The sequence below is a fragment of the Hemitrygon akajei genome, chromosome 10 (assembly GCF_048418815.1).
Source record: "Hemitrygon akajei chromosome 10, sHemAka1.3, whole genome shotgun sequence".
Classification (NCBI taxonomy): domain Eukaryota; kingdom Metazoa; phylum Chordata; class Chondrichthyes; order Myliobatiformes; family Dasyatidae; genus Hemitrygon; species Hemitrygon akajei.
In genome coordinates this window covers 113,999,383-114,017,175 of record NC_133133.1, presented here as the reverse complement: position 1 = coordinate 114,017,175, position 17,793 = coordinate 113,999,383, and the positions used below count along the sequence as shown (strand labels likewise).

Here is a 17,793-nt window from a genome sequence, read left to right as displayed (position 1 = left end):
TTAAACATTAACATTTAGTGGCCTCTTTATTAGATAATTCTTGTAGCTAATAAAGTGATTTACTGTAATTACAGAGTGCATGTTCGTGGTCTGCTGCTGTAGCCCATCCACCTCAAGATCTGATGTGTTGTGCATTCAGAGGTTGTCTTCTGCACCCCTCTGGCACACTGGAGATCACCTTGCTTTTCTGTCTGTTTGAACCAGTCTGGCCATTCTCCTCTGACCTCTCTCATTAACAAGGCATTAACTGGATGTCTTTGTTTCTCGCGCCATTCTCTATAATCTCTCGTGACGGTTATGTGTGAAAATCCCAGGAGATCAGCAGTCACTGAGATAATCGAACCACCCTGCTGGCACCAACAATCATTCCACGGTCAATATCACTTAGATCATATTCCTTCCCTGTTCTGATGTTTGCTCTGAAAAACAACTGAACCTCTTGCAAACAAGAGAAAATCTGCAGATACTGCAAATCCAAGCAACACACACAAAATGCTGGAGGAATTCAGCAGGCCAAGCAGCATTAATGGGAGAGAGTATAGTCAATGTTTCAGGCCAAGGTCTTGGCCTGAAACATCGCATTTTTTGTGTGTTAACTGAACCTCTTGACCATGCCTGCATGCTTTTATACATTGAATTACTGTCACATAATTGGATGTCAAGGACTTTAGGTCATTACCCTGCTCCCTCAGTAAGTACCCCCAATGACTCTTACTCGACTGCTGGCCGAATTCCCAAACCTCACCAAGCACCCAAGTTTTCCACTACAGTCACAAAACATGGGGTCGAGCACCACATTTCCACATCTGGCCCGCCAGTCCATGCCCACACGCATAGACTGGACCCGGAAAAGCTGGCAAAGCAAAAGCCGAGTTAACCAATGGGGAAAGACTTGGCATTGTACATAGGTTAAATACCCCCTGGGCTTCACCCCTCCATATGATCCCTAAGTCCGATGGTAGTTGCCGCCCATGTGGTGATTACCGATGCTTTAATGAGGCCACCATTCCCGATTGTTACCCGGTCCACACATCTAATACATTTTAGCACATTTAGTCGTAAAGTTAATTTTTTCCAAAGTCAATTTAGTTAGGGGCTACCATCGGGTGCCTGCGTGCTCGGAGGACATTCCCAAAGTGGCTGCGATAACCCCACTTGGCCTTTTTGAGCTTCTGCACATAATATTTGAGCTGAAAAGTACAGCACAGACTTTCCAACAGCTGGTCTTTCTTTTTATTTACGCACTTGTTGCCAATGCATCCAAATACAAACACATATCTTATCTCTGCACACATTTTGAGTGCTTAAGCCAACATGGTTTATCAACATGGGTTGATTATTAACCCTGCTAAATGCCAGTTTGGATTGTCAACCATTGACTTTCTCGGCCATCACACCTCCACAGAAGGTGTGAAAACCCCTCCCATCAAAAGTAGCCACTATTATGGATTTTTCACTGTCCTGAACTACAAAAAGACTACAGGAATTTTTAGGGATGGTGAATTCTATCACTGATTAATTTTGAAAGCTGCTAAACTTGTATTGTGCTCTGTATTGTGCACTGAAAGACAACACCCCTAATCATGCGCTAGACTGGTCAGCAGACATGACCAGGGCATTCGATGATACCAAACGAGCTCTTTCTAATGCACCCCAACGCACCCAGAATCTGCTGTGGGTGCTGTGCATGAACAGTTGGTCGGGGGCGTGTGGCAGCTGCTCACCTTCTTCAGCTGACAGCTCTGTACCCCCAAAAGGAAGTACAGCACGTTTGACAGTAAGCTTCTTGGTCTCTATCTGGCTGTCCGCCATTTTCGTTTTCTTTTAGAAGGATTGCCATTTCATGGTGTTTGTTGAGACCACAAACCCCTCATGCATATAAAATATCAGACCCTTGGTCTGCATGGTAACAATGCATCTGGATTACATATCAGAGTTCACAACTGATATACAACATATCAAGGGGAAAAATAATGCTTTGGCTGATTGCCTCTCATGACCAGCCGTTGGAGCCATACACATAGGGGGTGACTATGCTGGCATGGTAGCCGACTAGGTTACTAACCCAGAATTCCAGGCTTAACGAACGGCAGTCAATGGACTGCAGTTGGCCGATATTAAGTTCAGAGAAGCCAGGGTTTCTCTCCTGTGTGATATCTCAACCAGTTGCCCTCGTCCCATAGTACCTGCAAACTGGAAACAGACTGCTTTTAACTCCATACATGGCCTCTTGCATCTGGACCAGAAGGCCTCACAGAAACTGGTTGCACTAAAGTTTGTGTGGCATGGTCTTAGAAAGAATGTAGAAAGGATATGCGCGATTGGACTGCAGCTTGTGTGGAGTGTCAGTGGTCAAAAATTAATCATATTCAGGCACCATTGCCACTTTTTGAGGTCTCTGAGCTATGGTTTGACCATGTCAATGTGGACCTTGTTGGTCCTCTTCCACCCCACGGTTTCATCCCTCGAGCGTCAATGAGGGCATTTATCAGCACTAGTTGCTTGGTTTGGCACCCTATCTGATAATTCCTCTGAACACAGTCCCCAATTCATTTCAGACCTCTGGGCTGTGACAGCCCAGAATCTCGACGTTAGGCTACATCACATCATGCCGCATCACCCACAGTCCAATGGCCTATGTGCGGGGTTTCACCGCACCTTAAAGGCTGCTTTGGCGGGGGGTGCTGCGTAGGGTAATGTAGTTGGTGGAAACATACATAATTCATTAACACATCGATTTGGGGTTCACTTTAAGAGACTGGCTGGATGTGATAACATATCACGTGAAGTTCTGTTACTGCGCTTTTTGTGTTCAGTGTTTGGAGTACAATGAATGCATTGTTATGTTTTTTCTTAAACATTAAATGCCTCATGCTGTTTTATTTGCAAACACCTGCACCAGCAGGTCAGGCAGCATCTATGGAAGGGAATAAACAGTTGATGTTTCGGGCCGAGACCCTTCATCAGGACTGGAAAGGAAGAGGAAAGAAGCCAGAATAAAAAGGTAGGGGATGGGGATAACAACCTAGCAGGTGATAGGTGAGACCAGGTGAGGGGGAAGGCAGGTGGGCTGAAGTGAGAAGATGGGAAGTCATGAGGGGAAGAAGGGCTGAAAAGGAAGGAATCTGATAGGAGAGAAGAGTGGACCATGGGAGAAAGGGAAGAAGGAGTGACATGAGGGAGGTGTTGGGCAGGTGAGAGAGAAGGGGTGAGAGGGGAGCCAGAATGGGGAATGGAAAATGAGAGAAAGGTGAGGGGGCAGAAATTTAGGGAAATCGATGTTCATGTCTTCAGATTGGAAGCTAGCAGACAGAATATGAAGCACTGCTCCTTCAACCTGTGAGTGGTTTCATTGTGGCAGCAGAGGACGGGGAATGATGTGTCAGAATGGGAATGGAAAATAGAATTAAAATGGGTAGCCACTGGAAATTCCACATTTTTGTGGCAGGCAGTCAACAAAGCAACCAACACCATGGACTATATGTGGAACCACTATGGTCAATGCTCCTTCACAAAGTTACACTGCACAGAAACAGGCCCTTTGGCCCACCATCCAATACCTACACCAACCTCTCTGAGCCGAACTTGGTCTTGACGAGTACTTATCCAGATGCTTCTCTGGTGTTGTAAGAGTACCTGTCTCCTTGTGATTGTAAGCACTCTCTGGGCAAAACAATTCTTTCTCAGATACCCTCTTGTTCCTTGCTTTAAACGAGTGCCATATCTTCCCTATCAATGCCTCTTGGAATTTGGTACGTCTCTCCGCTGGGACTCATTTGCTCCAAGCAAAACAGATGCCATGTCTCCAGTCTCTCCTCGGGAATCATTCCACACGAGGCAACATCCTGGTGGAGGAATAGTGGAGGAAGAGCAAAACTACACAAACTAGCTCCCAAAATCCTTACAAGGCTAACACAACTGGCCATAAGACACAGGAGCAGAACCAGGCCATTCAGCCCATTGAGTCTGCTCTACCATTCCATCATGCTGATTTATTATCTCTCAACTCCATTCTGCCTTCACCCCGTTACCTTTGACAACCTGACTAATTAAGAACTTATCAACTCTGCTTTAAATATACCTAATAACAGACTCCACAGATTCACCAAACTCTGGCTAAAGAAATTCCTCCTCATCTCTGTTCTGAAGAGACATTCTTCTATTCTGAGGCTGCGCCCTCTGGTCCTAGAGAACTGACACTGAGGATGAGTTCTGAATACATTACTATACACAATAGGAACATCACATATAAAACAAGTGATTTAGCAGTTACCTCAGATCTTAAAGGGAGATTAAAGTGAACTGAAATGGGTGAAGTAAGAAAATGCTCTCACTTTTCTGATTCCATATTCTCTTGTTCATCAAACAGCACAGTGCATCTGGTTAGCCTCTGTTGCCGGATTTCAGATGTGGGGTTCCAGAATACTTCTGATACACCTGTCTTTTTGTCATTGATTATCACCTCACCATCCTAGAGGAAAAATGGAAATTAAGGAAATATATTTATTTATTTAGTGATAGAGTGCGAAGTAGGCCTTCTGGCCCTTCAAGCTACGCCGCCCCAGCAATCCCACAAGCCAGAAAATCCTACTCTGATTACATTGACCAATTAACCTACCCGGTACGTCTTTGGACTGCGGGAGGAAACCAGAGCACCCGGGGAAAATCCATGCATTCCACAGGAAGGATATACAGAGGCACCTTACAGAGTGGCATCGGAATTGAACTCCAAATTCCAGAATGCCCCGAGCAGTAATAGGGTTGTGCTAGCTGCTACGGTACCGTGGACCCCAACATGCTTTTGAAATTAATCGTCTCAAAAGCATGCAACATAATTGTGACAAGTATCAGAATCAGACTTATTGTCAATGACATATGCCATATGCAAAGCAGCTTAAGTTTATTTGAACTCTTTCAAGCAATCATAAAAATAAATTCTAGATTATTTGCTTTCTACTGAGAAGCACATTCGTTATCAAATACCATTTGTAATTCGTATTCCTTCAAATTGAGGAGAATGAGGGGCAACTTCATAGAAGAGTTTTAAATTATGAGAGTGGCAGAGAAGGTGTCGCTTCCTCAGGATGGAGGAAGTGTGTGAGGCAGGTACATAGCATCATTTAAGAAGCACTTGGAAAGGTACCTGGAGACGTGGGGCTTAAAGGGATATGGGCCGAACACAGGAAATTGAGACTAGCTGAGTGGAAAATGTGGTCAGCATGGACAAGTTGGGCCAAAGGGCCTATATCTGGGCTGTATTGCCTCATTACTCTATGCACAACATATAAATGTACATACACACACTTTCTCTACTCACCCAATGTCCTTCCAGATTGGCTAAAACTTCTGATCCCAGCTTGATTTTTCCAACTATCTGGTTAACATTGTTGCTGTTGCCTAAGAATGGCTAGAGACAATATGGTTACAGATTATACCACTGGAGAGAAAAACACTGTTTATATTTTTTTATGCTGACAGTTTTAAATTAAAGTTGAGATAATTTCACCAGCTTATTATTGGCAGTATAGAGATGGACACAAATATTTTTGTACAATACAAAGCATGGGCAAAAGTTAAGGGCAAGTGAAGACCATTGTTTTGGTGAGCTAACCCTTCTAAATCTCCTATCTGATTTGGAACTGAATGTCCTACATTTACTCCACATAAGATTTCATCCAGTCCCTCAAGTGGTTATCTGGTGGGAAGCACAAAAAAGACAGTATGTCACATCATCACATTGCCCTCTGCCTCTGATATTCCATTCCATTGCTATATAATTCTACTAAAAGTAAGGAAGCAATGCTGACGCTTTATAAGGTGTAGATCAGACCCCATATTTGGAGTATTGTGAACAATATCTAAGAAAGGATGTGCTGGTGTTGGAGAGGGTCTGGAGGAGGTTCATGAAAATGACCTTGAAAATGAAAGTTCACATATAAGGAGTATTTGTACTTGCTACAGTTTAGAAGAACTGGGGGATCTCATTGAAACCTACCAAATATTGAAAGACCTAGACAGAGTAAACGCAGAGATGTTTCCAATAGTGGGGGTGTCTTGAACCAGAGGGCACAGCCTTAGAACAGAGCTGAGGAGGAATATCTTTAGCCAGATGGTGGTGGATCTGTGGAATTCATTGCCACAGGTGACTATGGGAGGTCAAGTCGTTAGGTATGTTTAAAGTGGAGATGATAGGTTCTTGATTAATAATGGCAATAAATGTAATATGGAAATGGCAGGAGAATAGGGCTGAGAAGGAAAATAAGTCAGCCATTATTAAATGGTGGCCTAATACTCTAATACTCCTCCTAATTCCTACTAACCAGAGATCTACTGTATATTTAGTCAACTAAGGCCTTAGATCCTAAAGCTCACCTAAGATAGGACATGGAAGTCTTAACCTCCCAACTTCCTTTTTAAGTTCAAATTTAATATTAAGGGATATAAACCATATACATCCTTGAGTTTCATCTTCTTTCAGGTACCCACAAAACAAAGAAACCATAGAATTCATTAAAGAAACATACACAAGACCACCGCATTTCCAACTGGCAAGATTGCAAATTGTTAAAAAAAAAGTGAAAAAACACATGGACCATGAACTGCAGATCCCCAACAGTGAGTCCGCAGCGGTGGAAGCCGTTCAGTGCTGAGGTAAATGAAGCCGGTCCAGAAGGCCGATTGCTGCAGGTCAACAACTGCCTCTGAATATGGCAGCAGGGGACCCAGGACTCCCGCACCTCCTGCCTGATAGTGAGATGAGAGAGACCAGTCGAACGCAGGCAGATTACGCTAAACACCTGTTCATTTCTGCTTTCGTCTTTGACGATTTCAATTTTGCTCAATGCTTTAATTGGTGCAGGGTAATGAAGCCGAACACGAGTTCATCTACCGTTATAAAGCCTTGGCGCAGCGACCACCCCCAGTGGTGACTGCCCTGGCCATACCTGCACTTTGAGAGTCTAATTTGTTGAATCCACCAGGAGATCGCAAAAGCACCAGATAGTTAGTTGGTTCAAAAGTACGTCCTTAAAAGGGAAATTCCAGACTGCAGACTGCGGCATCCACAGTTCAGAAGAAGACAGTCACTAGAGTATCTAGTAGTTTTGTGAGCTGTCTGCGAAATGCTGCCATTAGTTGCTGGCACCACCTTGTCTTTCCTTTCAATACAAATACGTACATTCATCTGGGATGATTCAATAGGCTGGAATTCAAAATTGGAAATAGAGCACTATACGTTGCATGACCAACTTAGCTAACTGGAACTGTATTTACACAGTTGTCTTATAATATTAACTTTGATATATCTGGGTGACACAACCCTGCGACCATTGAAAGTAAATAATTCTACTTCTCTTCCAATGTAAAACAGAAATTTGGTTTAGTTAACAAATATAACAAATAAATTCCAAGATAATATCTAAATTTAAAATGAGTGAAGGAAAATGTCAACTAACCTTCAGTTTGAATTCAATTATTGCACTGTATCCTGTCTTCTCACACATGATGTTAACAAGACCTCCAAGTTCAAGAGTCATTGGACCATAAACAATCCCTATTGATAATTTATGGAAAAGTCTGAAATAAGTTGTATGTTTTTATGTATCTTGGCTCTAGTATACTGTATATCCAATGCACACCGATGTCACATTTTGTAAACAATATATAACAACCCCAATGCTGTACTGCAGCCATAAATTTGCATTGGTATTCTTACCCTAAAATAAACTGAATAACCAATTTCCTGAATTTAATGATTGTGGATTGCCTTTAAAGATTCAGGTCACAAGTTGGCAGTTAAATGTCACACAGGTTTGAGATTTGGAAAGAAATATGGAAGATCAGATTATTATTTAAATGGTAAAACATTGCAGCATGCTGCTGTGCAGAGGGACTTGCCAGTGCTTGTGTATGAATCGCAAAAAGTTGGTTTGCAGGTGCAACAGGCTATGAAGAAGGCAAATGGAATGTTCACCTTCATCGCTAGAGGGATTGAATTTAAGAGCAGGGCGGTTATGCTGCAACTGTGCAGATATGAGACCGCATCTGGAGTAGTACGTGCAGTTGTGGTCTCCTTACTTGAGGAAGGATATACGGGCTTTGGAGGCGGTGCAGAGGAGGTTCACTAGGTTGATTCCAGAAAAGGTGGGGTAAAACAATGAGGAGAGATCAAGTTGCCTGGGACTTTATTCACTGGAATTCAGAAGGATGAGGGGAGATCTGTAGAAACATATAAAATTATGAAAGGGATAGATAAGATACCAGGAAAGTTGGTAGGTGAGACTACAAAAAGCCTCAAAATTCAGGGGAGTAAATTTAGGATGTAGATGAGGAGGAACTGCTTTTCCTAAAGAGTGGTGAATCTGTGGAATCCTCTGCCCAATGAAGCAGTGGAGGCTACCTCAGTAAGTACATTTAAGACAAGGTTGGATAGATTTTTGCATAGTAGAGGAATTAAAGGATATGGGGAAAAGGCAGGTACATGGAGATGAGTGCATAGTCAGATCAGCCATGATCTTATTGAACAGCGGAGCAGGCTCGATGGGCCAAATGGCCGACTCCTGTTCCTATTTCTTATATTCTTAATACTAGCAAACCTGAGATTGTATTGCGTGCATTACCACCCTTTAGAAATATCAAGTCTCTATCTCCACAGATGCTTGCTGACTTGGTGAGTACTTCTAGGATTGCCTGTTTTTATTCATTTAAATGTGAAACTTGATTTTACAGTTACAGGGTTTGATAAATGTAGTAACTTCAAAGGAATATTTTCAAAATCAGATGTATAGGGAAGGAAAATGGATAAAATTAAAAGGCTCAGTGGTTAGTGTAATACTTTACAGTGCCAGCAAATGGGGCTCAATTCCAGCCATTGTCTGTAAGGAGCTTGTACAGTACATTCCCCCAGTGACTTCCTGTGTTCCCTCCGGGTGCTCCAGCTTGCTCCCACATCCCAAAGATGCATGGGATAAGGTTAGTAAGTTGTGAGCATGCTATGCTGGCGAGACTTGAGGGCTTCCCACAGCACAGCCTCAAACTGTATTGGTTGTTGATGCAAACAACACATTTCACTGAATGTTTCAATGTACATGTGACTAATAAAGCGAACCCTTAATCTAGATCCATAAGATGCCCAAATTAAATGTCTTACAGTGGCATCTAAACCATTTGAAAAAGGCAACAGCTTTGCACATGGATTACAAATGATAATAACACCAGATGCAGTGTTAGACTGCTCTTTAGATTAAACAGACTTTAAATTAATTTCAGCTTCCACAGACCTTAAAGAAATAATCATCACTAGAATGTCTTTTGCTCATCTGCTGCAAACAGTACAGGTTTAATACCCTTTATCCAAAATGCATGGGGCTAGAAGTGTTTTGGAATATGTAATGAGATAGCTTGGGATCGCCATCATTTCTGACTGTGTATTCTGTGCTACTGGTTGTTTATCATGCATTTGTACTTAACAGTAAAAATTATGACACACCATTAATATAATGAAAATGGATTGTGTGCAGGGTAACAAAAGCACCACAGCAGCATCGGGAGAATACCTGAATCAGCTGTGGAATGACAAACAATGACAGGCTTTCAGTCTCCACCTATGATACTGTGCTTTGAATAAAAGCTTACAGTACACTGTATTTGTATTTTACCTTTTTAGATTTATGTAAGGTATAAAAACAGTCATCATTGTAGAGTTGTTCTAGTGTTATATTTTCATCAGTGATATATTAAAAATTTAATGCTGTTATGTAAGGTATAAAAACAATCAGCATGGTAGACTTGTTCTGATGCTAGATTTTCATAATCAGCAGACGCTTTAAGAATTAAACGCTGTGCCTTTTCTTAAATTTCTGCTGAATATTCACAATATCTTCAATTTTCAGTTTGTTTGCTTGTTTTGTGATTAGCATACTGTGAAGCAGCATATGCTCACTCCGACACTGATGATACACGATCGAGATATTCATTTTTCAACTTATGGCTTTCTATTTTTGATTAACTTATGTGAGATCACTTTTCAGAAACGCCAGTGCTGTGCAGTAACCTGCGCGTCGCCTAAGAATCTCCCCATCGTCCTGTGGAATTTTCCCTTTGTGACGTTGTGTCAGCGCTAAAAAATTATTGGATTTCGGTGTTTTCAGATTTTGGAATTTCAGATCAGGGCTATTCAGCCTATATTAGACCACTCGTTATATAGGTAGTCCCAGGTTACTGAGAACTGTTTGTACGTCAATTTCTTCATGAGTCAGAAGCGCCCATTTTCCAAAGCTACCCATTTTGTATCAATCTGGATATACTTGCTATAATTCTTCTGAATATTTACCCTAACACCAGGCATAAATAAAATAATGGAATACAAGCTAGTCACTAATGAATACCAATGAAACATTTTATTATTATCACTAGCTTCAAAAATTCTTTACAAATACACATAGCACTTGAAAGTGGCTAAGTCATAGGTTAATTGCTATCACTGGTAGATGCTGTATCTCTGTAGTAAGCTATATTTTTTACATTTAAGTTGACCACAACTTCTTCCTTTTTCTCTTTTCTTTGTTTTCCTCTTCGCTTTCTCTCTTGCCCTTACAACTGAGTGATTTAGAAAATGGAACAGTATTGCATAGACCCTTTGACCCACAAAGTTGTGTCAATCAATTAAATTAGTAATTAAATGGACAACTAAGATAAACCTTCTGCCGACACAATGTCCATATCCTTCCATTTTCCTCACTTTCAAATGTCAATATAAACGTCTCTTTAAAGTCCTAAATGTATCTGCCACGGGCAGTGCATTACAGGTACTCTCTGTGCAAAAGATCAGCCCTTCACATCTCCTTTGAACTTATGCCCTCTCACTTTAAGTGTGTGCCCTCTGGAATTAGATATTTCAACACTGGGATAAAAGGTACTGTCTGTCTACTCTGTCCATGTCTCTCGTAATCTTATAAACCTCTATCAGATCTTCTCTCAGCCTCCACTGCTCCCAATATTTCCATCCAGTTGATTACCATTATTTTTATTGTTATGAATGCCTAATTTAAAAATTTGTGTTAAGTCAGGTTATAACCTTGCATCTTGAAATTTCTGCCTGAGGGAATTATCTACACAAAATTATTTTTTGATTCCGAAATTTGTTAAAATGTTAAGAGGCCATTAGAGAGGCACATGAATATGCAGAGAATGGAGGATGTGGACTGTATGCAGGCAGAAGGGATTAGTGCCTTTATATTGAATAGATTAGATTACTGCAACACACTTTTTACTGGACTTCCAAAGCAATCTACTGACAAACTTCAACACATTCGGAATCCCGCTGCTAGAGTTTTAACCAAAACCAGGATGAGGGAACATTTCACTCCAGTACTAGCTACTCTGCATTTGCTTCCTGTGTCTTTTAGAATTGATTTGTAAAGTTCTCTTACTTGTTTTTTAAAGCTTTTAATGCTCTGGGACTGGAGTACATCACAGAATCATCTCTGCTTTATAATCCCACTCGACCTCTCAGGTCTTCTTCCACCGGTCTCTTAAATTTAAACAATCTCTCTCAAAAGATAATTGGCAGGTCAGCTTTTCTGAACTACGCTCCAAAACTGTTGAATTCAAATACCTAAAACTATAAGGGATGCAGACTCAGTTGACTCTTTTAAACGCCAGCTCAAAACCTATTTCTTTAACCTTGCTTTTAACTAACATCTCTTTGTCTTTTATGTTCATGTTTACTTTTTAAAATTTTATTTTAATACTTTGACTTTTATCCCATTGCAAAGCATTTTGAACTACACCATCTGTATGAAAAACACCAAAGTTATTATTAGTGTAACTAGGCATCGCTTGCTTTATTAGTTCTGCACAGCATCATCGACTGAAGGGCCTGTTTCTGTGCTGTAATGCTTCATGTTTTATGCGATTGTAGCTCAGTACATGATTAACATTCAGCCATTTAACAAATCCCAATGTTCTCTTAATATTTTACAGCAACAGCTGCAGGTAGTTTCAGTAATTGTCAAGTCAGTGATTACTGAAGGTTAGTTAAACTGGAAAAGGATGGTGAACAGCAAAACATCACTGATTGCAACCACTGAACCTCTTCACTTAATTCCACGTGTGCAGTTGCTAGAATCTCAAAGTCTGTTGGGTTAGAGTATAAAATTGTTACTTTACTCATAGTTTAACTTTTCCTATGCTTGCTTGTATTTTTATATAATCACCTATATGCGTGTAATTGTTCAATTAATTTTCCAGTCTTGGAGGATAGCTGATTCTGTATTACCCGAGAAGCTTCTTTGTTTTTCTGTAGGAGGTGTCGTGCCACTTGAATCTGGCTATTTCACAGGTTAATTGTTTTCATTGGACTGTGCTTTATCTCTGAGTATAAAATGACCTCAACTTTATTGTTTTTTTCTCTCTTTTCTTTATTCTCCTCCTTCAAATGCAATGTTAGCATACATTTCGAGAGGACTAGAATATAAAAGCAAGGATGTAATTTTGAAGCTTTATAAGGCATTTGTCAGACCACGTTTGGAGTACTGTGAGCAGTTTTGGCCCCCATATCTAAGAAAGGATGTGCTGACATTGGAGAGGGTCCAGACAAAGTTTATGAGAATGATCCTGGGAATGAAAGAGTTACGTATGAGGAGTATTTGATGGCTGTAAGCCTGTGCTTGCTGGAGTTTAGAAGAATTGGAGGGGAGGGGGAAATCTCATTGAAAGGCCAGGATGGAGAAGTCTCAGTATACCCAGACGGCCCTCTAGAAAAGAGATGAATAGGAACTTCTTAACACAAAGGCCAAGGCATCAGGTATATTTAAAGTGGAGTTTGATGGGTTCTTGATTAGTAAGGGTGTCAAAGGTTATGGGGAGAAGGTAGGAGAATGGGATTGAGAGGGAAAATAAAGCATTCATGATCAAATGGCAGAGCAGACTTGATAGGCCTTATGGCCAACTTCTGCTCCCAAGCCTTATAGCCTCTATCTTACAATAGAGTGACTTGGTCACTTTTAGATTGTTTATTATGGATGACTGATAAATCAATTATAATTAAAAGATTTACTCCTCATGCTTGACTTCCAACAAACTTCTAGATCATTATCACTGGATCCACCAAGTTTCAGGTTGTAATGATGGTGAAGGAGAACTGCCTGTGCAGCAGTACAACTGCAGAGTTGATAGTTACGATGACATTGAAAGGTCAACTAGGATAGAAATAAATGTTTCATGCATCTTAAAATAATAAACAGTATCTAGATCAGAAAATACAAAACCCCAAGATAAACTGGATTTGGAGATGAACTGATGATAGGCTAGAATGGAGCAATTTATCCAGAAGACATGCATCTCAGGGAGACCTTAGTGAAGTGTTCATAATGGTGTTAAACCAAAGCATTAATGCTGAATTAAACACACAGACTGTCAATCTGTACTGCTCCTAAAGAATGGCCACTGTGCCGGCAGAGAAGTTTGACTTTACTTTAAAAATTCTCTCTCTTGGAAACATCAGAGATTAAAGATTGCTCTTTATAAAAGATTTTATTGAGTTTTGTTCACAAAAGGAATGAACAACTGCTTAGAGTGATTGTATCTAAAGCAGATTCAAGTGCATTTTCTTTCCAGCTAAAGTAATTTAAGTGATTGATTAAACATCACTCTTTCTAGGTAATAAAAACCGAGTGACATAGGCACATCAAGAAGGACATGGATCCATTAAGCAAGAGATATGAATTGGCAGAAGAATTCTGATGTTTAAAAGTACGATTTTCTTTGGAAAAGGAAGCAGCATGTGCACAGAACTGTCATTCATTAGCAATGTTTCCAAAGAATTTGCAATTTATCATTTGATGACGGCAATGTTGGATCCTGATACTTTAGCGATCCAAAGGTGCTTTTGAAGTCAAGTATGAGGCATAAGACATATTGCTTACGAACATTTTACTAAATGTTACAAAAATGAAAAACCAATGGGAAAGAACTGAGAGAACAAAGAAAAGATGACGGAAAAAAGTAATTCTGGTCGTCTCATACTCAGATTAGAGATAACAAAAAATCCAATGGTAACAATTAACCAATAAAATAGCCAATCAAGTGGCGTGACACCTGCTACTGAAATATCAAGCAATTTCGAGAAAAATACAGAAGCAACTATACTGTAATTACTGGAAAATTTACTGAACAGTTACGTATATATAGATGATTATATAAAAATACAAACAAACATAGGAAAGTTAAACTACAAGAAAAATAACAATTCTACACCCCAATCCAACAATACTAAACACTGTCTGTTTAGGATTGATCATGATAATTGACTAGGAATCAAAATCAAGTTGTCTTAATCACTGGTGTGGTCACAAACATATACATCACATTAATACATGACACATTACAATGCAGGATCTTAAATAATGAATTTTAGATACACTACACAAATAATTAGAGGAACTCAGCAGATCAGGCAGCATCTATAGAGAGGAATAAACAGCTGAGGTTTCGGGTCAAGACCCTTCATTGAGTCCTGTTTTCCATAGATTCTGCCTGGCCTGCTGAGTTCTTCCACCATTTTGTGAGTGTTGCTGTAGAGAAGGGGTCCATTTGGTCCAAAGTGCCTCTGCCATCTCTTTGGTAGAAGTAGCCCCAGGCTCATTCTCCCGGAAGTTAGGAAGTTTCTTAGACAAGTATTAATTCAATTTTGAATGTTACTATTAAAGTTGATAGGGTGCTTAAGAAAGTGCATAAAGTGTTGGCCTTTATAGTCACAGGTTTGAGTCCAAGATCTATCAGGGAACGTTGCAGCTCTATAAAACTCTGGTTAAACTGTGGCGACCCACTTCCCAGTGCACTCGAACCGGCTCACAAAGCGGCGCGCGCCGGCATTAAGGCTGGTCGCAAAAAGGGCGCCAAGCCTGCTTCACCAGCAAGGGGAAAAGCCCGCGCGCAGGACGAGACTGTGAATATGCGCCCCCTACAGCATTCCCACCCAGGGAGGGCGGGATCAGGAAAGCTTTAAAGCGAGGCTGCGAAGTTTGAATAAATCTCTTTCGCAACTGCACCTCACCGACTCCGTGTCGTTATTTCAGTGCTGCGTGTAGCACACCGCTACAATTGGTGACTCCGACGGCCCAAACGATATTTGGGCCGAAGATGAACGATGCCGCATCTGTTCATACAGTTTCGTTAAAACTGCCAAGCTTCTGGACGCTGCGACCTCACCTATGGTTCCAGCAAGCAGAAGCCCAATTCCACATTCGACAGATAACCTCGGATGCCACACGTTACTACTATGTGGTGAGCTCCCTCGACCAGGAAACAGCGGCCCAGGTTGAGGAGTTCATACAGTCGCCCCCAGAGGACGGCAAATACACAGCATTCAAAGCCCTGCTCATAAGGACTTTCAGACTCTCACGGCGCAAGCCAGCTGCCTGCTTACTGCACCTGGATGGTTTGGGAGACAGACCGCCATCGGCTTTGATGAACGAGATGCTCTCCCTGGCCGGAGGTCACAAGCCCTGCCTCATGTTTGAGCAGGCATTCCTGGAGTAGCTGCCCGAGGACATACGCCTGCTGCTGTCTGACGCGGATTTCAGCGACCCCCGGAAGGTGGCGGCCCGGGCAGACTTGCTGTGGAAAGCCAAGGAGAGTGGTGCGTCCGTCGCACAGATCACCAGGCCACGCTCCCAGCAGCAAACCAGACCAGGCCCAGCCACAGAGCCCGCTAACCCCAGAGGCAGGGGTGAGGAGACGAACAAACAATACCACCAGCGGTGGGGCGCAGAAGCCCGCTGCTGTAGCCTGCCCTGCAAGTTCCCGGGAAACGCCAGGACCAGCCGCCGCTGATGGCTATGGTGGCTGGCCATCGGGATAGCCTCCTGTATGTCTGGGACAAGCAGTCGGGACGCCGCTGTTTGGTCGACACCGGAGCCGAGATCAGCGTCTTACCTCCGACGAGTTATGACACCCGCAACAGAGCACCGGGTCCCACCTTGAGGGCCGCGAACGGCAGCACAGTAAGGACCTATGGCACCCGTACGATGCGGCTACAGTTCGGCTCCAGCCGGTTCACATGGGACTTCACACTGGCCGCCATAGCCCAACCGCTCCTGGGAGCAGATTTTTTGCGGGCTCACAGCCTACTGGTCGACCTGCCAAGGAAGAGACTGGTCCACGCCGAGACCTTTCAAACTTTCTCCCTGGGTGAAGCCCAGTTGCTGGCCCCACACCGAGACTCCATCATGCTGTCCGACTACGACTTCACCAGAGTCCTGGCGGATTTCCCATCGGTTCTGGCACTGCAGTTCACGGCAGCCATGCCCAGACACGGCGTACAGCACCACATCTCGACCCAGGGATCAACCCTCCACGCCCGTGCTCGAAGGCGTCCTCCAGACAAGCTCTGACTGGCAAAGGAGGAGTTCAAGAGGATGGAGGAATTGGGGATCATACAGCAGTCCAGTTCAGAGTATTGTGTCCAGTTCTGGTTGCCTCATTATATGAAGGATGCGGAATCTTAAAGGGTGCAGAGCAGATTTACCAGGATGTTGCCTGGATTAGAGTGCATGCCTAATGAGGAAAGGTTGAGTGAGCTAGGGTTTTCTCTTTGAAGAAAGAGGCGATAGAGGCACACAAGATGACAAAAGGCATAGATAAGAGTCGACAGCCACAGACTTTTTCCCACGATGGAAATGGCTAATACAAGGGGACATAACTTTAAGGTGATTGGAGGAAAGTATAGGGGAGATGTCAGAGTTAAGTTTTATTTTACACATAGAGTAGTGAGTCCCGGGGGCGGGGGGGGGGTGGCAGAAGCAGATATATTAAGGGCACTTCAGAAACTCTTAGATAGATACATGGATGATTAAAAAAAATGGAGGGCTATGTAGGAGAGAAGGGTTAGAATAATCTTAAAATAGGTTAAATGGTTTGCATAAAAGGTTTGAAGAACAAAAGGTTGACAGGAGTGAAGATAGGACTAATTAAAGATAAAGGTGGGAAGATGTGCCTGGAGGCTGTGGAAGTGAGCGAGGTCCTCAATGAATACTTCTCTTCGGTATTCACCAATGAGAGGGAACTTGATGATGAGGACAATATGAGTGAGGCTGATGTTCTGGAGCATGTTGATATTAAGGGAGAAGAGGTGTTGGAGTTGTTAAAATACATTAGGACGGATGAGTCCCCAGGGCCTGACGGAATATTCCCCAGGCTGCTCTATGAGGCGAGAGAAGAGATTGCTGAGCCTCTGGCTAGGATCTTTATGTCCTCGTTGTCCACAGGAATGGTACCGGAGGATTGGAGGGAGGCGAATGTTGTCCCCTTGTTCAAAAAAGGTAGTAGGGATAGTCAGGGTAATTATAGACCAGTGAGCCTTACGTCTGTGGTGGGAAAGCTGTTGGAAAAGATTCTTAGAGAAAGAATCTATGGGCATTTAGAGAATCATGGTCTGATCAGGGACAGTCAGCATGACTTTGTGAAGGGCAGATTGTGTCTAACAAGCCTGATAGAGATCTTTGAGGAGGTGACCAGGCAGATAGATGAGGGTAGTGCAGTGGATATGATCTACATGGATTTTAGTAAGGCATTTGACAAGGTACCACATGGTAGTCTTATTCAGAAAGTCAGAAGGCATGGGATCCAGGGAAGTTTGGCCAGGTGGATTCAGAATTGGCTTGCCTGCAGAAAGCAGAGGGTCGTGGTGGAGGGAGTACATGCAGATTGGAGGGCTGGTGTCCCACAAGGATTGGTTCTGGGACCTCTACTTTTCGTGATTTTTATTAACGACCTGGATGTGGGGATAGGAGG

At 42.4% G+C, this 17,793-nt stretch overlaps 1 protein-coding gene across 10 annotated transcripts in view; it reads right to left on the bottom strand.

Annotated features, from left to right (window-relative positions):
* The window catches only part of osbpl8 (oxysterol binding protein-like 8), a 212,892-nt gene that overhangs the window by 31,685 nt on the left and 163,414 nt on the right, over positions 1 to 17,793 (bottom strand). For all 10 annotated transcript variants that reach the window (XM_073058761.1, XM_073058763.1, XM_073058762.1 and 7 more), the window contains 3 exons: positions 7,455 to 7,552; positions 5,318 to 5,407; positions 4,335 to 4,471 (listed from right to left, as the gene is read on the bottom strand). In XM_073058761.1, the coding sequence (XP_072914862.1) occupies positions 4,335 to 4,471; positions 5,318 to 5,407; positions 7,455 to 7,552 (325 nt within the window). The remainder of the gene's footprint in view (positions 1 to 4,334; positions 4,472 to 5,317; positions 5,408 to 7,454; positions 7,553 to 17,793) is intronic.